Source organism: Micromys minutus, assembly GCF_963924665.1.
Source record: "Micromys minutus genome assembly, chromosome: 16".
Lineage (NCBI taxonomy): Eukaryota > Metazoa > Chordata > Mammalia > Rodentia > Muridae > Micromys > Micromys minutus.
Window position 1 is genome coordinate 14,901,838 of NC_137985.1, and position 26,033 is coordinate 14,927,870.

Sequence of the window (26,033 nt, forward strand, 5' to 3'; positions counted from 1 at the left end):
TCCACTTGGGGATACATCCCATATAGATACACCAAACCCAGACATTATTTAGGATGCCAAGAAGTGCTTTCTGAAAGGAGCTTGATATAACTATCTCTGTAGAGGCTCTTTCCAAGCCTGTCAAATACACTGGAGGATGCTCAAACCCAACCATTGTACTGAGGATGGCAACCCAAATGGAGGAGTTAGATAAAAGACTGAAGGGGCTGAAGGCGTTTGCAACCCCACAGGAAGAACAACAATATCAACCAACCAGTTACCCTCTCCCTTGCTATGAGATTCCAGAAACTAATTCACCAGTCAATGAGTAGACATGGTGGGACCCATGGCTCCAGCTTCATCTATAGCAAAGGATGGTGTAGTATGGTAACAGCAGGAAGAGAGTCCCTTGGTCTTGTGAAGGCTGGATTCCACAGTGTATATGCCAAGGGCAGTTAGTTGGTAGTGGGTCAGCAGAAGAGGGTTCACCTTCATAGAAGCATAGGATTCTCATAGGATAGGGGGTTTCAGAGGGGAAACCAGGAAATGGGGTAATATTTGAAATGTTAATAAATAAAATATAAAAAATAAACACAGTTGGTTCTCTTTTGCCACCTAAGTTTGAGTAACTTCTACCTTCAATAATAATGAATTCTAGAATAAATTTAATTTTTTCTCCCCCCCCCTTTTACCCAGTTGTCATTGAGTAAAAAGTAGTTCACTTTCCATGTGTTTGTCGGACTTCTGTTGTTCCTATTGTTGAAATCAAGCTTTAATCTGTGGAGTTTAGATAAAATATAAAAAGTTATTTCAATTTTCTTGTATCTGTTCAGGCTCACTTTGTGACCTAGTATATGATCAATTTTTAAGCAGTTTCTATGAGGAGCTGGGAAGAAGGTATATTCTTTTGTATTTCAATGAAGTATGCTCTCGATACCCTATAGGTACATTTGGTCAATAATATGTTTTAGTTTCAATAATTCTTTGTTTAGTTTCTGTATTAATGACTTATTTGTTGGTGAAAGTAGGTTATTGATGTTTCTAACTACTTACTTATGTGTGTTGATGTATACTTTAAGCTTTAGTGGTGTTTCTTTTATGAATGTGAGTGTTCTTGCATTTGGCATATAGTCAGAACTGAGACATTACCTTGGTGGAGTTTTCCTTTGACGAGTATGAAGTTCATTTTGTTTAACATTAGAATGATCCTTACAACTTGCTTCTTGTGTCTGTTTTCTTGCAATATTTTTCTAACCTTTAAATCTGATATAATGTCTATCTTGTTGCTGAACTGTGTTTCTTGTATGCACCAAAGTGATGGAACCTATATTTGCATTTATTCTGTTAACCTGTTTCTTTTTTGGGGGAACCAAATCACTTATGTTGTGAGAGATTAATGACCAGTGAATTATATATTTTCTGTTATTTTGATGTTGGTGTCATTAGTGTGTTTGTGTGTGCATGTGTTTGTGTGTTTGTGTGTATGTGTGTATATGTGTGTGTGTGTATCTTTCCCTTGTCTTTACAGATATGTAATTATTTTCTGTTTATTTTTTCTAGAATGTAGTTATTCTTCTTCAGTTGGAGCTTTTATTCTAGTTTTTCTGTAGTGCTGGACTTGTTGATAGATATTGTTTGAATATGTTTCTTCTTGAAATATTTTGATTTTTCCCTTTATGGTGATTTAGAGTTTTGCTGGCTATAGCACTCTAGGTTGGACTTGTGAAGTTTTTAGAGGTTTCAAGATATCTGAATAGGTCCTTCTAGCTTTTAGAGACTGTTGTGATGACCAGTGTAATTCTGATAGGTTTGCCTTTGTATGTTACCTGCCACATTTAATATTTTTTTCTTGATTTGTAGATTTTTTTTCTGATTATTATTTGCTGTGAGGATTTTTTGGGTTCAGTGTAATTGGTGTTCTATATGTTTGTTTTATGTTTTAGGCACTTCTTTCATTAGGTTGGAAACATTTTCTTCTATGATTTTGTTCAGGGTATTTTCTCGACCTAAGAACTGCTGCTTGTCACCTTATTTTGTTCGTGTTATTCTTAGGTTGGGTCTTTTCATGGTATTTCAGATTTCCTAGATACTCTGTTCCATCTCCTGTATTCTGCTGGTGATGATTGCATTTGTTGCTCCTGAATTCTTCTATGTTTTTCATCTCTAGGATTTCCTAAGTTGTGTTTTCTTTATTGCTTCTATATCTATTTTCCAGCCTTTCACAGTTTTATTTATTTCTTTCACCTGTTTAATTGTGATTTCCTGTATGTCTTTAAAGGATTCATTTGTTTCCTCTTTAAAGATTTCTATCATCTTTATAAGGTTTGATTTAAATTCATCTTACTTGGAGTGAAGCTGTGTTAGAGTATTGCATTTCTAGTTTTTAGTGGACATTTATTGTCCTGTTATTGTCTTTTTATGCTCAAGTCTATGCTACTGGGAATGGGATATTTATAAGTCTGGGCAACCACACCTGGCTTTGCCTCTGTTGGGTGAAAATTTTTTGCTTGGATTCTGATTTTAGAGTATGTTATGGGTATGTTCTGTCTAGTATATAATATTCTCCAATTGTTAGAGAATATTAGTGTTGGAGACTGCGGTAATACAATGAGTTGGGCAAAGGGAGGTTGCTGAAGATCTTGGTGATACATTGGATTATGTTTGGAGAGGAAAGTGAGACAGCAACAGATGTTCTGCTACAGATCTGGGTATGAACCTGGCAGATTGGTTCTGAAGAAGCAGAAGATAGATGAGGATTAATCATCAGACTACTTGCTGCCCTTGCAGAAGCAGATTAGGGATAGGAGTGGATGCTTGGGAAAATATTTGGGATCCATAGAAGATCAGAGCAGGGAGGAGGTAAGGATGACAAAGGTGTTTTACTACAGACCTGTGGATTTGATGTGGTGGGAGTGAGGGAAGAAGGTCTGTAGGCTCAGTATTGAGCATCATGTCACACATGGCCAGTCAGTTAACAAGACTATAGATAAGCCTTTAAAAAGTGCTTGTCTAATTCTGGGTTACCTCCTGTTTTACATATACTTTTTGCTCATTGTAACTAGTAAGACCTTAATCAAGAGTATCAAACCTTAAAAAAAAGAAAAAAGAAAAAAAAAAAGCCAAGCACTGACACAATTGTATTTGTATACATTTATGCAAGAATGTTTAAAATTTTTTCTTTTACCTTTGTTTTTTAAAATCAAGTTTAAAAAATAAGCACTTGTCTAAACTCTCATTGTATAAAGATGTATTTTGTTATCCAAGTTATTTTTAAATCTATATTTTGTGCTATTCTCAGCTTTCATCAGGAAATATGTGAGATAAATAACAGGTAATACACAAACACACAGATGTTTAAAGTGCTGAGTATAAGTGTTAGTTTGGTGTTTAGATCTGTAGAAGGAAAGATAAGCTCTGAAGAAGACTATGGAAAGAAAGTAAGAGCCACAAGATAGGGAGAAAAGCTATGAAATTGTCTTCCAGTCTTCACACAGCCAATGGAACTTCAGTAAAGTTTTGGTTATCTGCATAGGACTATAGTCTCTATAGCCAATCACTGATCAGACATCAGTTTATGGGCCTTTAAATCTCTTTGGTAAGTTATTGTTTATGTACACCTTCTTTTAAGGAGTGAATGATTATCATATTTTTGTACATGATAGAGCCTACCAGTGTTTTGTAGTTTTGAACCCATTTGAACCCATGAAAATCTCTCTCTCTCTCTCTCTCTCTCTCTCTCTCTCTCTCTCTCTCTCTCTCTCTCTCTGTGTGTGTGTGTGTGTATGTGTCTATATCTTAGAATAACTAAACCAAATTGCACTCAGTTATTTTTGCACAGAACAGAAATTTATTTTTGAGCTATAAAACATAAAAACAATGACACATAATAAAAGGCATCACCCATTATTTATATTATACAATATTTTCTAAATATTTGTAGTTACAATATATCACAATTTGCAAGACATATGTTTATGATTGCAATTTTCATCATACTTTCTGTCATAGTTTGTCTTTGTTTTTTTTACAAGAACACTAGTATTTATTGCAGAAGTTGTGTATTGGGATTTTTGTTACACATTTTGTTTTTCTTGTTGTTGTTACTGGGGTCTGCTTTTATATGTGTTTTGTTATGTTTTCATTCAGGGACCTTGTTGGGTGTGAGCTAAAACAATGGAGAAAATAAACAATGGAAATTACCAGCATGTATACTCTAGACCTGAAGTATCATGGGATCTGTTGTGAGAGACTCCTCTGTTCTACAGAGATAGTCTTTAAGGACGTGTACTCCCAGGAGAATACTAGGAGAAACCATTGCTCTAATGAGAAGCTTTCATTATTGAACCACCTAAGTTGAAAGACTGCATGATTTTGGATATGACCTAACAACATTCCTGCCCATTGTAGGAATCAGTGCCAGATTTTTCTCCCACAAAAATCCTCCTGACTCTGATATTCTGTTTAAATTTTCTGAGAAAAATCATCCAATCCCAAGATCTAGGTAATATATTAACATTGTTTTTTTTTAATCTATGTAGATAAAAGGATCTTTGAAAAGGCTGTGGCAATTAGGATGGGTGATTTCACTTGAAATCATTTTGGGAAGCAATTCTATCAGTTATTAGGAAGATAAAGAGAAACAAAAATTTCCACACCCTCATACTGCTTCTGGGAGTGGTCTTTCCTCATTTCTTTGTACTGATACCTGTGTTTGTAATGATACTGATACTGGCTCTTACTGAGCTTCTCTAATAATTTCATCAATAACAGGTCCCATTTCTTTCTGAGCAGAGATTTGCCCCTTCTCAAATGTGATGACACTTGGATGAAGTTTCCTATAAACTTCATGCAAACTACAAACAACAAACACTTATCTCAGACAGGGAAACGTACAACAGACAAAATTAATGATTACATTTAAGTCTAATTTGGGTTTTTTAAAGTTAATTAAATAAGTATAAATGAGGGGTTATAGCAAAGGAAGACTCATATCAGGTGTATCACCAAAAGGATCATTTATATACTGATGATAAGTTAGGAAACCTGCATCCCTGTATATAACACCCCACAGGCTATAAATTGACCCACCTCAGGTAAGCTCAGCTCACCTTTTTCTAGGCAGCCTTGCTAGTCAGTGTCCACTCTCATAGTGAAATTTTAACCTTGTGACCCTCCAAGAACTGTTTTAATGTTTATAGCAGAGTAAAATTTCTCATGATTACATTCTTCACCTACCCTCTGTATACTGTGTGTGTGTGTGTGTGTGTGTGTGTGTGTGTGTACAAGTGTGATTGTAAGTGCTCTCTGAGGCCAGACATAGTTGAATTGTGTTTTTAACCTGTTGTAAGCCACATGGCATAAATATTGGAAACTAAACTTTTATACTCTCTTAAGTTATGCACACTTAACATTTAGATTTTTTCTCACTTCACTTTGTTTTTTAAAACAAGAGTTTGTTGCTGGCCTGGACATTACTAATTTAATCTAAATTTGCTCACAAGCAAAATATGAAGATCTGAACCCCCTCTTTTTCTTTCCAATAATAACTTTCCATGAATATTTTTAACATGTATTCTTAGTATCGATCTTAAGATGACGCACCTTTTCAGTTCCCTTTAAACCAATCATTAAATGGTCTTTCTCTCTCTCTCTCTCCCTCTCCCCTCCCCTCCCCTCTGCCCCCCTCTGTGTCTGTATGTATCTGGGTGTGTCTGTGTGTGTGTAGGAGTGTGTGTATGTGTGTCTGTGAGTTTGTGTATGTGTGTATCTGTGTATGTGTTTATGTGTGTCTGTGTGCACACAAAATCATGTACATGTATAAGTACATTTAAGCAAAGAACCATCCTTAGTTATTCACTACCTTATGCATTGAGGCAGGACACCTTAATTCCAGAGTCCATCATATGGTTAGTCTTGATGGCTAACTTACACTGCCTTCTCCTATCTTGTCTTCTTAGGCTATGATTACAGATGTACCTATGTGCCAAGATGGCACTTCTACCAACTCTAATTGTTAGAATGTTAGTCCCTGTGCTTGTATTGCTATCTGCCTTTATTTAATAATATACTTGTACTCATGTTCAGCCAAATATTTGTGAGCTATAATAAATGCTACAGAATACAAAGTTGGATACTTAATGTAAGAAATTGATATTTTTATGGTTATGGAAGTTATAGTTCAAAATCATGATGTCTAGACAGGTAGTTGTCTAATGACATTATGATATTGACGATGTTCATGTCCTTCTTTTCTCTTTCCACTTCATGTTTTCCATCAGATTCACCATGAACATGAAATCTGTAAACCAAACAGTTGTGTCAGGCTTCATTCTTCTGGGACTCACAGATGATACCAAGCTGCAACTCATCATCTTCGGTTCATTTCTTTTTATGTACCTTGTAACAATTCTAGGAAACCTGATGATAATTCTGGCCACAAGCATGGACTCCCATCTCCACACACCCATGTACTTTTTTCTCTCTGGTCTTTCTTTTAATGACATTTTTTTAGTCACATGCACAATCCCAAAGATGCTTGCAAATATACAAACAGAAAACCAGAACATCACTTATGGAGGATGTCTGACTCAGGTCTGCTTTGTCTTGATGTCTGTTGGCATGGAGAATTGTCTTCTTGCAGCAATGGCATATGACCGCTATGTTGCTATTTGCCATCCACTTAGGTATAGAGTCATAATGAAACCCTGTCTTTGTATCCTCATGGTAGCATTTTCTATAATGGGGAGCATGGTAAATGCCCTGGTGAATGGTCTGATGGTATTACATCTGTCTTTCTGTGCAGAGCTCATAATACCACATTTCTTCTGTGAACTTACACAGATTACTAAGCTTGCCTGTTCTAACACTGCTATTGACAACATACTCATATATATCTCATCTTGCATATTTGGTGGTGTTCCTCTTTCTGGCATCATTTTGTCTTATAGTCAAATTGCAACCAGTGTTTTGAGAATGTCATCATCAGAAGGAAGATATAAAGCATTTTCCACCTGTGGGTCTCACCTGTCAGTTGTTTTCTTATTTTATGGAACTGGTTTTGGCGTCTACATTAGCTCAACAGTTACAGAATCATCCAGAAAGAGTGCTGTGGCTTCAGTGCTATATTCAGTAGTCCCTCAAATGATAAATCCCTTTATTTATAGTCTGAGGAACAGAGACATGAAAGAAGCCTTGAAGAAACTCTTTAGGAGGATATTATTTCCTCTATGATACATCATTTCATTTTAAATTAAATTTCTTCTTTTCTTACTCATTGATTTTTATAAACAACTTTATTTTAAAAATCAGAAATAAATGTAATGTTTTTTAAAAGCATTTTTGCATAAAACTATATAATTATATTTTTGTTAGTAATTGTTTTTTTAAAGGTTTGATAGTATGCATTGAAATCTTACTAGTTACAATGAAAATAAAGTACATGTAAAATAAAAAGTAACATGGAAATAGTAAAATTTTCTTGGTGTGTAAAGATTAATCATAATGTTTTTAGAAACCAAGAATTGCCCAGAGGCTACATTCTTAGCCCTTGAATTATTAATGATTTAAGGTCTATGTTTAACACACTCTGAAAGGGTGCTAAACAATCTTTTTTTCCTAAGAAGGATGGAGACTTCCACTTTTTGGCATTTTTTTTTTTTTTTTTTTTTTTTTTTTTTTTAGTTTCATATGGTCTGTGAGTGTTTTTGGGTATTCAGAGCATTCTGGGGCCAGTAACCAGTAACCAATTATCAGTGACTGCATATTATGTCTGATCTCTTGTGACTGGGTTACTTCACTCAGGATGATATTTTCTAGATCCATGTGTTTGCCTAGAAATCTCATAAAGTGATTGTTTCTAATAGCTGAGTGGTACTCCAGTGTGTAAATGTACCACAATATCTGTTTCTATTCATCTACAGAAGGACATCTGCCATATGGGTTCTTATAAGCTTCTTTCTATTATAAATAAGGCTTCTATAGGCATGGTGGAACATGTGTGTTTTGGGTATATGCCAAGAAGTGGAATAACTGGGTCTTCAGGTCATACTGTGTCCAATTTTCTGAGGAATCATGAGACTTATTTCTAGAGTCGTTGTACCAGCATACCACCCCACTAACAGGAGTGTCCCTCTTTCTCCACATTCTTGCCAGCATCCGCTATCATCTAAATTTTTGATTTTAGCCATTCTGACTGGTGTGAGATGGAATTTCAGGGTCATTTTGACTTGCACTTCCCTGATGACTAAAGATGTTGAGCATTTCCTTAAGTGCCTCTCAGCCATTCAATATTCCTAAGGCAAGAATGTTCTGTTTAGCTTGGTACTCAATTTTTAATGAGATTCTTTGATTTTCTGGAGTCTAAGTCCTTGAGTTCTTTGTATTTATTGGATATAAGACCTCTATTAGCTGTGGAACTGGTAAAGATTATTTCTCAGTTGGCTGGCTTCTATTTTGATTTTGTAACAGTGTCTTTAGCCTTACAGAAACTTTGCAATCTCATTAAGTCCCACTTATCATTTCTTGATCTTAGAACATAAGCCATTGCTGTTCTGTTTAGGATATATTCCCCAGTGCCTATGTGTTCTACGTTTTCCCCCACGTTCTCTTCTAATAGTTTCAGGGTACTATGTGGAGATCTTTGATCCACTTGCACTCTAGCTTTGTACAAGGAGATAAAAAAGGACATATTTTCATTCTTCTGTATGCTGACTACCAGTTGAACCAACACCATTTGTTGAAAAGTCTGTCCTTTTTTCATTGAATGTTTTCAGCTCCTTTGTCAAAGATCAAATGACCATATGAGTGAGAGTTCTTTTCTGGACCTTCTATTCTGTTCCATTGGTCAACCGGCCTATCTCTGTTCTGGTATTATGTGGTTTTTAATATAATTGTTTCCCAATATAGCTTGAGGTCAGGGATAGTGATTCCTAGAGAAATTTTCTTGTTGTTGAGAATAGATTTTGTTATTCCAGGTTTTTGTTATTCCAGATAAATTTGCAAATTTCTCTTTCCAACTGTATGTATAATTGATTTCAAACTTTTTTGGGGATTGCATTGAATCTGTACAATGTTTTGGGTAAGATGACCATTTTTACAATATTGCTCTTTCCAGTCCATGAGCATGGGGGATCTTTCCATCTGAGATCTTCTTCTGTTTCCTTCTTCAAAGATTTGAAGTACTTCTCATGCAAGTTGTTCACTTGCTTAGTTAGAGTCAACCAAGGAATTTCATATTTTTTGTGACTATTGTGAAGGGTATCCTTTCCCTAATTTCTTTCTCATCATGTTTGTTCTTTGAGTAGAGAAAAGCTACTCAATTTTTTTTTTTTTGCATTAATTTTATATCCAGATGCTTTGATGAAGTTGTTTATCAGCTGTAAGAGTTCTCTGGTGAAATATTTGGAGTCACTTAAGTATAATATGTCATCTGCAAATAGTGATATTTTAACTTCTTCCTTTTTGATTTGTATTTCTTTATTTTTTATTTTTATTTTGTTGTCTAATTGTTCTGGCCATGACCTCCAGTACTATATTGAATGGGTAGGGGCAGAGTTGGCAGCCTGTCTGGTCCCAAATTTTAGTGGGATTGTTTTAAGTTTCCCACTATCTTGTTTGATATTGGATATTGGCTTGTTATATTTAGCTTTTACTATGTTTACATATGGGCCTTCGATTCCTGCTCTTTCCAAGACTTTTAACATAAAGGTGTGTGAAATTTGTCAAGTGCTTTCTCAGCATCTAGTAATTCTGATATCTTCTTTTGTATCCAACCCTGGTATTTTCTCCTTGCTAATTTAAATATTCGTCTTTTGTGTTGTAGATTTTGTATTTAATTATTATGCCCAGGGTGATTTTTTTTTTTTTTTTAGTCCAGCCTAATTCGTGTTCTGTAAGCTTCTTCTTCTTGTATGTTTATAGGGATCTCTTCCTTTAGGTTGTGAAAGTTTTCTTCTATGTTTTTGTTGAGAATATTTTATGGGCCATGGAGCTGTAACTTGACATTCTTTTTTATTTCTCTTATCCTTGTTTTGGGTTTTTACATGTTATCCCAGATTTTATGAATAATTTATGACAGAAAGTTTTAGAATAACATTTTCTTTGAGTGGTATATCAATATTTCATATTGTATCTTAAATACCTGAAATTCTCTCTTATGTCTTTGTATTCTCTTTTTGATGTTTCCATATTTTGTTCCTTTTCTCTTTTATAGGTGTTTCATCTCTTTTATTCACTAAATTTATGTTTTTATTTATTGCTTTATTGCTTCTATGTCCATTTCCAGTCTCTAATATTATTATTTACATCGCCTGTTTTATTATATTTTCCTGTATTTCTTCACACACACACACACACACTCACATACACACACATATTACACTTTTTATTACACTGCCATTAGAAGCATTTTTATTTAATTATAGCATATGTTATTCAATAATAGTAAATTAAATGGTTACAACGAAGGTCGCATTATTATCAAGTTTTAATAAAATATTTTGCCCAGGAGATGGCTGAAGAAGTGATTACTTATTCAAACCAGTGGCCCTTTGGTATTTTCACTCCACAAAGGAACAAAAACTAACAACACGGAAACCTACACCTTCTAAACCCATTGTAGGCTGCTTAGGGGGACCGAGCAGAGTAAGTAGCCTAAATAGCTACCATAACTTAAAATACTACAACCTGCCAACATCGGTTTGCACTTTTAGAAGTCACACATTCCATAGTATAAATATATGCATTCAAAAGGAAGGAAGATATGGATATGGAAAGAAAAAAATTGGGTTAATACTAGACTGAAACCAAGAGGAACAAAACCTCAAACCTGCAGTTTTAGGTCTCATATCTAGAGTTTATTGAAATCTGGGCTTTCAAAGACATGCACAGTCTTCCCATTCAAAATCTTCAGGTTGCAACATATTTGAACTTTTCTTTGGATTAGGATGATTTTATTTTTTATTTTTTCAATTTTATTGAATATTCTCTTTATTTACATTCAAATGTTATACCATCCCCCCACTCCCCTCCCTCCTCCCCCTAAACTTGATTCAATGAAGGTGCTTCATTTCTCAGTCACTCTCTTTAACTCAGTGCCTTGGCTGATGATGTTGTTGTTCTTCCCATGAGGGTGTAAACTTTCAGCTATTTCAGTCTTTTATCTAACTCTTTCATTGGGGTTGCCATGTTCAGTCTGATGTTTAGCTGCAATCACCCTCATCTGTATGTGTATGATTCTGGGAGAGCCTCTGAGGAGACATCCATATCTGGTTCCTGCCAGTAACAATTCTTGGCATCAGCAATAGTGCTTGGGTTTGGTGACTGCATACCAGGTGTGGCAGTCTTGTAGATTTTTTTTCTTCAATCCCTACTCCTCTATTTGATGTTGTATTTCCTCCCCTGTTTTGTTCTCCCTTCTAAAAAGGACCGAGGCACCTACATTCTGGTCTTCCTTCTTTTTGAGCTTCATAAGTTTTGTGGATGGTTTATTGGGTACTTTAAGCTTTTATCCCCACCCCCCTTTTAGGAGGAGCTAGTATCTGCTTATAAGTGAATATAAACCTTGAGTTTTCTTTTGTGACTGTGTTACCTAACTCAGGATGATAGCTTCAAGTTCTATCCATTTGCCTAAGAATTTAAAGAACTCATTGTTTTAATAGCTGAGTAGTATTCCATTGTGTATACGTACCATAATTTATGAATACATTTCTCTGTTAAAGGACATCTAGGTTCTTTCCAGCTTCTGGCTATTAAAAATAAGGCTGCTATAAACATTGTTGAGCATGTTTCCTTGTTAGATTTTGGAGCAACTTTTGGGTATATGCTAGGAGTGGTATAGCTGGGTCCTCAGGTAAGACTATGTCTGATTTTCTGAGGAACTGCCAGACTGATTTTCAGAGTGGTTGCACCAGTTTACATTCTCACCAACAGTGGAGGAGTGTTCCTCTTTCTCTTCATCCTTGCCAGCATCTGCTGTCACCCGAGTTTTTAACCTTAGGCATTCTGACTGGTGTGAGGTGAAATCTTAGGGCTGTTTTAATTTGCATTTATCTAATGACTAGGGATGTCGACCATTTCTTTAGGTTCTTCTCAGCCATTCAATATTCCTCCATTGAGAAGTCTCTATACTCCATTTTAAATAGGATTCTTTGATTCTCTAGGTTATAACTTATTGAGTTTTTTGTATATATTGGATTATATCTCTCTATCAGATGTAGGATTGTTAAAAATCCTTTTCCAACCTGTTGGTTGCCATTTTGTCCTTTTGATAGTGTCATTGTCTTTATAGATGCTTTTAGTTTCATGAGATCACATTTGTCCTTTCTTTTTTTTTTTTTAAACGACTTTATTTTGCAAAACAAAGATAAATGTAAAGATTTTAAACATTTTTTGCTTAAAATTATACATTTTTGTCAGTACTGTTTTTTCAGACATTAAAATAAATTTTACATAAAACCATGTGAATATGTTTTTTAGTCAGTACTTGATTTTTTTCAAGGGCTTGACAGTATGCATTGAAAACGTACTAGTTGCAATAAGCGTAAAGTACATGCAAAACAAAACGCAACATGGAAATAGTCAAAGTCTTCTTGTTTTGTGAATATATGTATATTTGTCCTTTCTTGACCTTAGAACATAAACCACAGGTGTTCTGTTCAGTAAAATTTCCCCCCTGCCTATGTGTTCTAAGCTCTTCCCCACTTTCTGTTCTATTAGTTTCAGTGAACCTGGTTTTATGTGGAGGTCTTTGATCCACTTGGATTTGAGCTTTGTATGAGGAGATACGAAAGGATTGATTGGCATTCTTTTGCATAGTTACCATCAGCTGAACCAACACCATTTGTTGAAGTGGCTTTCCTTTTCCATTGAATGTTGTAGCTCCTTTGTCAAAGATCAAGTGACCATAGGTGTGTGGGTTCATTTATTGGTGTTTGATTTTACTTTATTGGTCTACCTGCCTATATCTGTACTAATAACAGGCAGTTTGTGCCAGAAGTTTTTTTTTTTTTTTTTTTTTTTTTTTTTTGTTGAGAATAGTTTCTGTTTTTCTGGGTTTTTGATTATTTCAAATAATTTGCAAATTGCTCTTTCTAACTCTATGAAGAATTGAGTTAGAATTTTGATGGGGATTGCATTGAATTTGTAGATTGCCTTAGGCAAGATGGACATTTTTTACAATGTTGATCTTTCCAATCCATGAGCATGGGAGTTTGTTCCATCTTCTTAGGTTTTCTTCAATTTTCTTCTTCAGAGATTTGAAAATTTTGTCTTACAGATCCTCCACTTGCTTGGGTAGGGTCACACAAAGGTATTTATATTCTTTGTGATTAATGTAAAGGGTGTCGATTCCCTAATTTCTTGCTCAGCCTGTTTGTCCTTTGAGTAGAGAAAGCTACTGATATGCTTGAATTAGTTTTATATCTAATCACTTTGCTGAAGGTGTTTATCAGATGTAAATTTTCCCTTGTGAAATTTTTAGGGTCACTTAAATTTACTATCATAACATCTACAAATAGTGATATTTTGACTTCTTACATTCCAATTTGTATTCCTTTGACATTTTTTGTTGTTGTCTTATTGCTCTGGCCTGTACTTCAAGTACTATATTGAATAGGTAGAAAGGGAGTGGACAGCTTTGTATACTGCCTGATTTTAGTGGGATTGTTTCAAGTTTCTCACCATTTAGTTTGATTCTGGGTACTGTTTTGCTGTATATTGCTTTTACTATGTTTAAGTATGTGCCTTGAATACCTGATCTTTCCAAGACTATTAACATGAAGGGGTATTGTTAATTTGTCAAATGCTTTCTCAGCATCTACAGAGATGATCATGAATTTTTTTTCCTTTGAGTTTTTCTTATATGGTGGATGACCTTTTTATATTTTTATATTGATAGATTTCCTTATATTGAATCATCCTTGCATTCCTGGAATGAAGCCCACTTGATCATTGTGAATGATCACTTTGAAGTGTTCTTGGTTACCTAGAATTTTATTGAGTATTTTTGCATCAATATTCATGAGATAAATTGATCTAAAGTTCTTTTTTTTTTTTTTTTTTTTTGAATCTTTGTGTGATTTAGGAATGAGTTTAATTGCGGCTTCAAAGAATGAGTTGGGTAGTGTTCCTTTTTCTATTTTGTGGAATAGTTTGGGGAGTATTGGTATTAGTTCTTCTATGAACGTCTGATAGAAATATGCATTAACCCATCGTTTCCTGGGCATCTTTTTTTGGTTTTTTTTTTTTTTTTTTTTTTTTTTTTTTTTGGTTGGGAGGTTTTTGATGACTGTATCTATTTTTTTTGGAGGTTATGGGGTTGCTTAGATGGTTCATTTGACCCTGATTTAATTTTGGTAACGGGTATCTGTCTAGAAAATTGTGCATTTCCTCTAGATCTTGTATTTTTGTTAAGTATAGACTTTTTAATAGGATCTGATGATTTCTTGAATTTCCTGAGTTTCTGTTGTCATGTCTCCCCTTTCTTTTTTGATTTTGTCAATTTGGATTCTCTCTCAGCACCCTCTGTTAGTCTGGCTGAGGGCTTATCAATCTTGTTGATTTTCTCAAAGAACTACCTCTTGGTTTTCTAGATTCTTTGTATAATTATTTTTGTCTTTATTTGCTTAATTTCTGCTCTGGGTTTTATTATTTCATGCTATCTACTCCTCTTAGGTGTATATTCTTTTGTTCGTTCTAGACATTTCAAGTGTGCTGTCAAGTTGTTAGTATATGCTCTCTCCAGTCTCTCTTTGGAGGAATTCAGTGCTATGAGTTTTTCTCTTAGCACTGATTTTTTTGTACCCCATAAGTTAGGGTCTGTTGTTCCTTCATTTTTGTTAAATTCTAAAAACTCTTTGATTTCTTTCTTTATTTCTTCCTTGATCAAGCTTTCATTGAGCATGGTTTAGGTTCCATAATAGGTGGGCTCTTTGTTGTTGTTCTTGTTGTTGTTGAAGACCAGCCTTAGTCCATGGAGGTCTGATAAAGTGCATGGAATCATTTCAATCTTCTAGGATCTGTTGAGGTCTGTTTTGTGACTGATTATATGGTCAGTTTTAAAGAAGGTGCCTGAGGTCCTGAGAAGTTATATTGTTTTTTTGGATGAAATATTCAATAGACATCTGTTAAATCCATTTAGTTCATAATTTCTGTTAGTTTTACTGGGTCTCTGTTCAGTTTCTGCATCCATGAATTGTCAATTGATTTGAGTGAGGTATTGAAGTCTCCCACAATTATTGTGTGTGATGTAATATATGTTCTGCGCTTTAGAGGAGATTATTTTATGAATGTGGATGCTCTTGTATTTGGAGCATAGATATTCAGGATTGAGAGTACATCTTGATAGATTTTTTCTTTGATAAGTAAAAAGTTTCTTTCCTTGTCTTTTTTATGACTTTTGGTTGAAAATCAATTTTATTTGATATTAGGATTGCTACTCCAACATGTTTTTTGGGATCATTTGCTTGGAAACAATTTCCAACCTTTTACTCTGAGGTAGTGCCTGTCTTTGTTGCTGACATGAATTTCCTGTATGCAGCAAAGGCTGGATCCTTTTTGCATATCCAGTCTGATAGTCTATGTTTTTTTATTGGATAATTGAGTCCATTGATGTCAAGGGATATCAAGGAATATTAAGAAATGTTTCCTGCTATTTTTGTTTTTATAGATAGAGTTGTTTCTGTGATTTTCTTCTTTGGTGTTTGTTGCAAGAGGATTAGTTACTTGATTTTTCTAGGGTGAAGTTTCCCTCTTTGTGGTGTTTTTTTCATGTATTATTTTTATAGGGCTGAATTTGTGGACAGCTATTGTGTTCTTTTTTTTTTGTCCTGAAACATTTTGGTTTCTCTATCTATGTTGATTGAGAGTTTTTCTGGTTATAGTAACCTGGGCTGAAATTAGTTTTTTCTTAGGATCCTCATGATGTCAGTCCAGTGTTCATAGTCTCTGTGGAAAAGACGGTTGTAATTCTTATTCATCTCCCTCTATATATTACCTATCCTTTTTTTCTTACTGGTTTTAGTATTCTTTCTTTGTTTTGAGCATTTGTTGTTTTGACGATTATGTGTTGGGAAGAATTTCTTTTCTAGTATAGTCTAGGCTTCTTGTATGATTATGGTCTTCTATATTTTAGGTTATGGAAGTTTTCTTTTATAATGTAGTTTAAGATATTTACTTTGCCTTTCTGTTGATATCCTTTGCCCTCTTCTTTACCTAATATCTTTAGATTTGGTCTTCTCATAGTATCCTGGATTTCCTGGGTGTTTTGGCTTAGAATGTTCTTGATTTTTCATTTTATTTGACTGTTTTGTCAATGATTTCTATGTTATCTTCTGTTCCTGAGATTCTCTTCTCCATCTCATGTATTCTTTTGGTGATGTTAACATTTATGACTCCTGATGACTTGCCTAGGTTTTCCACTTTCAGTGTTTTCTTCTTTAGTTTTTTCTTTATTGTTTCTATGTCTGTTTTAAGTTTCCTCACCTGGTTGTTTGTGCTTTCCTATAGCTAAGTGAATTTTGTGTTTCCCCTTAAGGGATTTAACTTGTTTTCTTGTATTCTCCTATTGTTCCTGTAATTCTTTAAGTGTGTTATTTATGCAGTTCTCAAAGATATCCATCATCATCATGAAGTATGATTTTAAGTTTTTCTGGTGAGTTGGGATATCCACTCTTTGTGGTGGTGGGATAACTGGGTTCTGACTTTGCCAGATTGTCTTGGGTTCCCTTTCTTATAGTCTTGCACTTGCCTTTTGCTATCTTATAGGTGAAACTAGGTGACCTTGTTGTCTCTTACTGGTGCTTGTCTCTCTTGTTGGTCTATGGGCCCATGATATCCAGAGGATGATTGTTCCCCTCTCAGGGTAGATTGTGAATTCTGATGACAGAGCTCAGTTGTGATGTTTCTGGGCCAGGTCTGGCCTTGGACCTAGTCTGGCCTTGGTCCAGAAATGAGCACTCCCAGGAAATACCTCTGCCTGTGCCCCAAGAGTTCTCAGTGTTTTTTCAGGTGTAGAATGTGGGCAGAGGAAGTTGACTCACCCTTCCACATAAGATGGAGAGCACTGTTGCAGCTCTTCTGAGCTCCCAAGCACGTGGACCACTGTCCCTGATGAAACTGTTCCAGGTCTGGCTTCTTTCTATCTTATACTTCAAATGTTATCCCCCTTTTCATTTTCCTTTCCATAAAATTCCTATCTCAGCCTCCTCTTCCTGGTTTTATGAGGTACTCCTCCATCCATACACCCACCTCCTTCTGCCTTCCCACCTTGAAATTCCTCTACACTTGGGAATCGAGCCTTGGCAGGACATTTCTTTAAGAGAATTAAATATTTCCTCTTTAATGCCTCTATCATTTTTTATAAGATTTGATTTATGGTCATTATCTTGAATTTCAATTGTTTTAGGACAACCAGGGTTTCCTGTAGTAGGGCAGTTATAATTTGAAGTCATCATTTTGCCCTGGCTTTTGTTGATTGTGTACTTTCTTCAGCTTATAGCCATATGAATAGCTTTGGTTCCTGAATGTTTCCATTGTGTAAGTATTGGGAGGGGCTTAACAGTGATGGTCTCAGTGAAACAGGCTTCGATAAGCATTGTTGGGCAGTGTGGGTTTGGATTAGAAGGTCTGATGTAGGTAGGCAGAGAGGTGATGATAAAGTTGGAAATACATGTAAATATGTAAAGACCTAAAACAGCTGTACATCAAAAAAACAAAACAAAAACAAAAATAATTTATAAGTAAGATACAGAAAAGGAGGAGATTCTTTATAGGATTAAACATAAATGGCTGAGTAACACAGTAATGTTCAACATAATCAAACTTCTAATCAAAACTACTTTTAGGTTTTATCTAGAGCATACTGCAAGCCTAAGATCAATAAAATGAATGATCTCTCATGCTGGTAAGTATGTAGAGCAAGATACACACTGATTCACTGCTGTTGTAAATACAATCCTGTAATACTTCTATGGAAATCATTGTGGTGATTCTTTAAGAAGCTAGGCATAGACTTTGGGGCATATATCCAAACACTGTACATTGGCACTTGCTCAACCATGCTTATTGTTTGCATATTCATAATATCCAGAAAATTGAGACAAACTAGACATCGCTCATTGGGCGAATGGAGAAAGAAAATAATCCACATCAGCACAATGGAATACTACTTAGCTATTACTAAATAAAATTAGGAAATTTACAAGTTAATAGAGCAAGAAAAAAATCATTCTTAAATGTGGTAATCCATAAGATGATATGTATTTCATTTTTAAATGTATGTTAGCTATTAAGTCTTTTATTAGCATTGTAAATCAGTACAAGCATAAAAGTCAAAAATAAAGTAAGGAACTAGGTAGAGAAAAATGTCCTTAGAATGAGAAAATACATTGATACAAGAGGAAGAAAGAGGCTGGACTGACTAGATACAGAGGACCAAATAATCATTCGGAGGGAAAAAATGCATGAAGAAATACAGAAATAGATGGCTAAAAGTAAGAGGCATTTGAGGTACATAAAGAAACATAATAGCAGAAACATCTAAAATTCTACACATATATGGGTGGAGAAGTGATGGGAGGGGAGGGAGATGCATCACAAGTCTTAAAAATGTAGCTCAATAAGAACAAGCCTGAACTGTGGATTGTTTAATTCTCTTTCTCCATTACAGAAAGCCTGCTTGTAGTGATGAGTTATAAGGCTGGTTTGTATGGTTGGTTTATAATGCCTTATAATTCTCTGAATAATATTCAGCTTTAAACAAACCAACTGGCAAAAAAAAAAAACACTTAATAAAATTTTAAAAAAATCAAAAATTCAATAGTAAACAAAACCCTAACTAAACAAATTGTCTTCATTTTTTAAGAAAAGTAATTGTGAAACTATTGATGTTTCACAAAATCAGTGTGTGTGGTGATAGTATTTTAACACTGTCTTTAACATTATCAGGAGTTATCTTAAACAGAAAATAAATATGCAGCAGAGAAGGAACAAAATTTAAGATTTAGTCAACAGAAATAATGCACAGGCAAGATAAGTTGAATTTTTATGATAATCAAAAACTTGGACAACTACAACTGTGTACATATAAACAGAACATATACATAAAAAGAGAATTAGATCCATGGGAAAGATAAAGTACCGTTAGTTTGTAAAGAACCTTAAAAAGAATGTATGAAGTTTATGTGATCAGTGTTATACTTTATGTATGGAATACTGCAAAGTGTGTGAGGAAACTCAGTTGTTTTAAACTGTTCTCCAGCATAAGAGGATCGATTCAAAATTATTCACTATTCCTAGTAGTGGTCTTTAAGGATTTGAACTCATGGGCTTAGAATAATAAACATGTAGTTGGTATAATGAGGATCATTGAAAATTAAGTCTCCTGAGATTAAGAGATAAAGCATCCAGCTTGTGACCTACTCAACAGCATTTCAAAAATTTTGAAATATCTTGTACTCAGTTTAGAGATAATTCATTTTTAACCGAAACTTTTTCTTTCCTGTTGTCCCTTTATATTTCTAAGAGAGATTTCTTTTAAAACATACAGGTGAGCTATTTATATCACTCTGAAGGATATTTAACAAATACAGACCACAATACTAATTTTTAGAAATAAAGGAGGGATGTTTAGGTTTTCTACATGGGGAATCAGAAAAGCATGCATGCGACAATTAGAAACAAATTCCACACTTTGTCTTTCTATTATTAACTCAGGACAGAATTAATTACCATGAAACTTTCTGCTGAAGCTTAATTTGAATCATTCTTTTATTCTTATTCTGTTGAAAAGGTAGGTAAAATTTTATTTAGAGGAAAAATTACCCTTCTCAAATACAATGATGTTTTGTATTTATTCAAGCTTGTGTTATACGTCTTGCATTGATATTGGGAGGGTAGAATGAAGTTCACTAAGGATATTAATTACTAGGTAGCCGTTGCTAGGTGGCATGAACTAGATGGTGTTACCTTCTAAATAATTTTATCACATTCCATTTCTAATTGGAATAAAGGGCTAAGTTGGAAAGACTAAGGCAAATATAAGTTTGATTTCTTACAAATCTAAATTTAGAGTGATACTCTTCATTCCTGCATTCCAATAATTTTTTGTCCCCTTTCCTTCAGATTCATGGGTAGCATGGAAGTTGAAAACACATCAGTTGTTTTAAACATCTTTCTACGTGGCTTCTCAGATGATACAGAGCTGCAGCCATTCATCTTTGGTATTTTTCTAGGAATATACTTGATCACCATTTCTGGAAACCTTCTCATAATGTTGGCCATCAACTGTGACCCCCATCTACACACGCCAATGTACTTCTTTCTCTGTCATTTGTCTTTTAATGATATGTGTGTAGTCAGCATTACTGTCCCAAAGATGTTGGCGAATATACAAACACAGGATCAGAGGATCAGTTTTGCTGGCTGCCTCAGTCAGGGATGCTTTGTGGCAGTTTGTACCATTTTTGAGTGTCTTCTACTAGGAGTAATGGCCTATGACCGTTACATAGCCATTTGTTATCCACTAAGATACACAGTCCTCATGAACCCCCGCTTCTGTGTTATCCTGGTTCTTATCACTTTATTCATTAGCATTGTAAATGGTCTGCTGCACAGTCTGATGGTGCTGCACCTGTCCTTCTGCACAGACCTGGAAATCCTCCACTTCTTCTGTGAAATTGCACAAATACTCAAGCTGGCCTGTTCTGACAGCCTCATCAACAACATTCTGATATTTGTTGCAGCTTTTATATTTGTATGTGTTCCTCTGTTTGGAATAATTTTCTCTTATGTTCACATTATTTCTACAGTATTGAAAATGCCATCAGCAAAAGGAAAGAACAAAGCCTTTTCTACCTGTGGATCTCATTTGTCAGTAGTTTCATTGTTCTATGGGACAGGATCTGGTGTATACATTACCTCAGCAGTAATTGATTCTCCAAAGAAGATTGCTATGGCTTCAGTGATGTATTCAATAATTCCTCCAATGATGAATCCCTTTGTCTATAGTTTGAGGAACAGTGACATGAAAGAGGCTCTGAAGAAGGCTTTTGGCAGGACAGATTCCCTTCTGTGATGTGTGATGACCCTTTTGATTGGGTGTTTATAGTAAGTCTAAGTTATAGATTTATGTTGAAATAAAATGCCTTTTATTTCTTCTAATAAAATGACTCAGTTAAATTAACTTGGTTTTTCCTTTGTCTTGCTTTTATTTTATTTTCTAGAATTTTCTGTCCCAATGAACATTTGCCTTTCTAATATAAGAATTGGTTATGACTTACATAATTAATGAGAAAAAGTCTACATTCAGAAGATGAAATTAAGTATGTGGTCTCAAATGTAAATTATGTCTTTTGTTATAGTACAAAAATATAGAGGATACAAAAAGTTAGGAAGCATACTAATAATAGGAATTTACTTGTGTTGCTATATTTAGCATTAGTTATATCTGTTGATTGATTTATTGAATGAATCTGCAGTAGGTGTGATACCTTCTACTGTTTTCTTGAATCCACTTTATTGTTTACCTGAACACTTGAAACACTGGGATACACCTGTGGATATTCCCTCTATGGAATATTGAGGGGGTTTTAACCGACGGGGAATGATACATTCTAAAGGTGCAGGATAATATCCCAGAGACTTATGTCTCAGACTAAGTAAAATAATAGAAAAGAGAAAGCACTTTGACTACTGCCATTTCACTTTTTCTGCTTATTATGTGCAGATGTGGAAGAACTCCATTGTCATATATCTTCACAATGTTGAATATATCTAAGTCTAAAAAAATGAACCATAAATAATCTTCCTTTTTCAAATGATTTTATAGATATTTAGCTAAAATAATTAGAGAAATAGTTAAGATATAACTTCTATGAATATGAAATAAACTGTATGGTATATGGTTTCAAATCTATTGTCTTTACTGACATTCTCTGAACCTATAAACACTAATTAGGCTCTGAGTTTGTGATAGTCAAGCAAATAAATCATTTTTAGATAACATAAATGCTTTTTTTTTTGCAAAAGAAACCTAATTTGTTAATGAATGCATTAAATGTTTTATTATCTTCAGTTTTCTGTTTCCATGTCTATTGTATTGAGGTTAACAGTGGAGAAATGTATTGGCAATGCCTTTAGATAATTTAATACACAGTTATATCAAAGTTAAGAACAATTTTTGTGTTAATATAAATGTTATAACTAATTTTTTTGTTTTCTGTTTAAATCTATTTGAATACCTTTTTTACATACCTTCTGGAGGAAATAGAAGATGGTTTTGTATGTGGAGCCTTTCACTTCTATGTTCTTGCAAATTATGACTAAATGTTTGAATTGATTATCTTCTAAATAACTAGTTTGAGTATTACTGATCGTCATAAGAATGTCTATTTTACTTATCATTTTTTGGGTGTATCATATCTAAACATTAATTATAAATTATCATATTGTAAGGTTTCAATTCCCTTTATATATTATATTTTTTGCTTCTTTGGTAAATGTGTAATAACATTTTCATTAAACTCCCTATACTTTTAATAGCTCAAGAAAATTATTTATATATTCGGAATGCCAATTCTGTTAATAATCTATATATTGAAATTTTATTTTTTTTATAAAATATTATTTTAAATTTGTCGTTATGTACGCATCTTTGAGTTTGTGCATGGTAGTGCAGTGCTAACAGAGACTGGAGGAGATTGTCTGCTTCTGCGAATCTGATGTTACAGACAGCTGTGGGGCAGTGGACATGGTTATGAATAAAACCCCATCCTCTGAAAAGGCAACAAGTGTTTCTTATCATTGAAACGTGTTTATAGACCAAAAGTTTATTTCTCACAGGCAAGATTTTGTTTAATTTGTTATTTTTTTTTGTTATTTATTTTTCTTTTTTTTCTTTTTTTGCTTCAAGATGTATTTTATGGGCTGGAGAGATGGCTTAGTGGTTAAGAGCACTAGCTGTTTGCTCTTCTAGAGTTCCTGAGTCCAGTTCCTAGCAAACTCATGGTGGCTCACAGCCATCTGTAATGGAATCCCATGTCCTCTTCTGAAGACAGCTACAGTGTACTCATATAAAGGAAATAAACCATTGTTTAAAAATTTATTTTATTCTTATTCTCTGTCTCTGTGTGTCTGAGTATGTGTATGATTATGCACATGTGTAGATGATGATAACAGTGATGATGATGATGATGATGATGATGATGATGATGATGATGATGTGTGTGCGTGTGTCTGCCAGACAGCCTTTCTACAAAGCATGCTGTTAGAAGTGTCTACTGGATTCTCTGGAGTTAGATGTACTTTTTTGCGCAACTACAAGTGGGTAATGTTTAGAACTGAACTCCAGTACACAGGAAACAGTGAAAGTGCCCTTGACATTAAGTTAATCTTTCCAGCACATATAATCATTTTGATTAAACAATATAAAATATATCTATAATATCTTTTCTTTTACTGCTCTGCAAATTGACCACAGTGTTCAGTATATACTAATTAAATACTCTACATAGCTTTTCATCTTTAGGACCACACATGCTCAGATTTTGCCATGAATGTTTCCTGTCCTCTGTATTCATAATGAACTAAGCTGTCAGCAGGGTTCATTTGTGGAACATAATTTTACTTCATTTCCCAGTATGGCTCAGAAGCCAGTGTGTAGTCTAGGCTAGCGATGAGCTTATGCCTCATTCCTATAAGGATGAGATGAAAATATAGTGTAAATGTTCTCAATATGTTTTACGATAATAATTGTGATTTTGATATTTATTGAAAGAAAAATTAAAGTAAGGGGAAAAATCAGCTTTTGTTGAGTAATGCTTGTGATGAAAACAGGAAGAATGTAATGAGAGAAAATAGGTACATTGTTTGTGACACTAATCCTAGGGAGACATGAAGAATCATTTAACTGACATTATTTACTTCATTATTTATACTTAAAAAAGTCTCAGTATTAAGAAGTACTTAGTACAACTTCTTTAATATAGCAATTATTTTAGTGATTGGGATTATCTAGAATTTTATCTCTTGATCTATAAATTATATTCAAAAAAGTATAACTATTAAGTTGATCATTCACTAAAAGAAATAGAAAACATGTAACTATATTGTGAAGAGTGGGTGTGGTGGCAGCCCCAAGATGGTGCTTGGGACTCCGGCCAAGTCTTGTGACTAGCACCTGTCTTCCTCCTGCTCCTCCCATCCCTGATTACCCACTCTCATCGTGCAAGCTGCTCAGGGGCACCCATTATGCAGATCAGGCCAGATGACACAGACCTATGAACTGCAGCCACGCAAGCAACATGCACTGAGGAGGTGGAGTTGAGAGAGGATAAAAGAGACTGAGCTTGGGGGCAGAGGAGGGAGAAAAGAGAAAGAGAGAGAGAGAAGGGGAGACAAAAGATTTTAACTTGCATGCTCTAAGGTTTCTGAATAAACCGCTTTGAGAAGAACGCTGTGTCATCGCTCCTTTTCTGCTGGTCAGAGATGGTAGCGACACTATATAAAAGTAAAATTTGAAAGCTAATTATGAAACATTAAAAGTTTGTAATTCAAAATTTAAAATATATACAAAATAGATGACATTTTGGATATATGCTGGCCATCAAAATTAAAGCATAGGGTTATAGATAGGACAAACATATCTAAGAATAACAAACTGATTTTAAAAACAAGAGTGAACAGTTCCATTCATAAGGCTAAATTGAAAGACAGTGTAATTAATTCGGTAATTCTGATATGATTTTCATTGAGAATATTGCAGTAAACTATTTTAGAAAAATATGCTTACATAAAGTAAAAATAAAATCATGGCGGGATGGGACTAGAGTAGTATATACTTCAGTTGCTTTTTATTTTTTGAGAATTTTTAAAGTCTAAAAAATTTATATTGATTCACACTTGAGACTCAACATTGTACTTATAAGACAACCTTTAAAAATTTTCAAAATGTAAACATTAGAAAGAGTATGTGAGGAATATGGAGATTGCTCAAAGGATAAATCACTTGATTTAAAACGTGAGACTAAGAATTCCGATCCCAAGAATCTAGAAAACAAAACCTATATCCTTTGGATATAGGTCCAAGCGTCGTATAGCTAGTTTTTTGTCAGAGTTCAGCTATTAGTGGGGGTCAGGTCCTGAAGCAGGTGGATGAAAGAGCAGCAAGGGAGAAATAAGACATATATTACCTTTTATTTTCATTTCACAAAAGACAAATAGAGAGGACCTCTCACAATGGCTTGATCTACTCTGACAACCTGTGTCTCTCATTGATTTCATTTATATATAAAACCATTTACCACAAAACTGAAAGGATTGAATACATAATTTCTTAGGATACAATATTTCTTGATTACAAAATACAAAAAAGAAACAATGTGAGCAAAGAACAAATTTTATGAAAAGTAAAAATTAACATTATTATAAAGTCAGTTTTTTTCAAACTCAAAGTCTTTTTCCTTAAAATGAGTTTCATAAAGTTTTGTGGTTGCAGAAGTGTTGGAGAGGATGTCTCTATTTCAGTTTAACTCAGGTAACAAATAAGAAGTTATTTCCCAATACCTGCTAAATCAGTCCTATCCTGCATTGTTTTGTTATAATGAATATTTAGTATTTCTATGGAAATTCAATCTCTCAAGCTTTTGTTTAATGTTCCCTTCTCCAACTCTAGTCTCTCTTCATATTCATTATATGACCACCATTACATCCTTTGACTTTGAATGTATTGTGTGGTCCCTTTGACATAATACAAGCATTGCTCAAACGAAAGCAATCCTCCTTTTTTTCTATGATAAAAGAAAAAGAACAGTCTGCTCAGGAAGCCAGGCAGTATACTGACACACGTTTCTCTGTGTCTCTCTTATCAACCATTTTTTTCATTATGCTTTCTATGATTATTACAACCCTGAAAAAAGTAGAACAACATCAGAATTGCTAAATCTGCTTGGTTTGCCTTCAGGAGGGTACCTAGGGTTGGGGTTAAGTGTATAATCATAATCTTTTCTGGTCCAGACTAGCTCTGCAGTATGTGCATATGTAGAAAGGATTACATGTAAATT

General features: G+C 34.4%; 2 protein-coding genes across 2 annotated transcripts; both read left to right on the top strand.

The window, feature by feature from the left end:
• Positions 1-6,243: 6,243 nt before the first annotated feature.
• LOC308430774 (olfactory receptor 7G2-like) lies at positions 6,244-7,209 on the top strand (the record flags this gene model as incomplete). The annotated part of the gene is made up of 1 exon (XM_080930062.1): positions 6,244-7,209. The coding sequence occupies one exon, from the start codon at positions 6,244-6,246 to the stop codon at positions 7,207-7,209; it is 966 nt and encodes a 321-aa protein (XP_080786188.1).
• Positions 7,210-20,101: 12,892 nt separating this feature from the next.
• Positions 20,102-21,049, top strand: LOC308430777 (olfactory receptor 7G2-like; the record flags this gene model as incomplete). The annotated part of the gene is made up of 1 exon (XM_080930065.1): positions 20,102-21,049. The coding sequence occupies one exon, from the start codon at positions 20,102-20,104 to the stop codon at positions 21,047-21,049; it is 948 nt and encodes a 315-aa protein (XP_080786191.1).
• Positions 21,050-26,033: the final 4,984 nt, after the last annotated feature.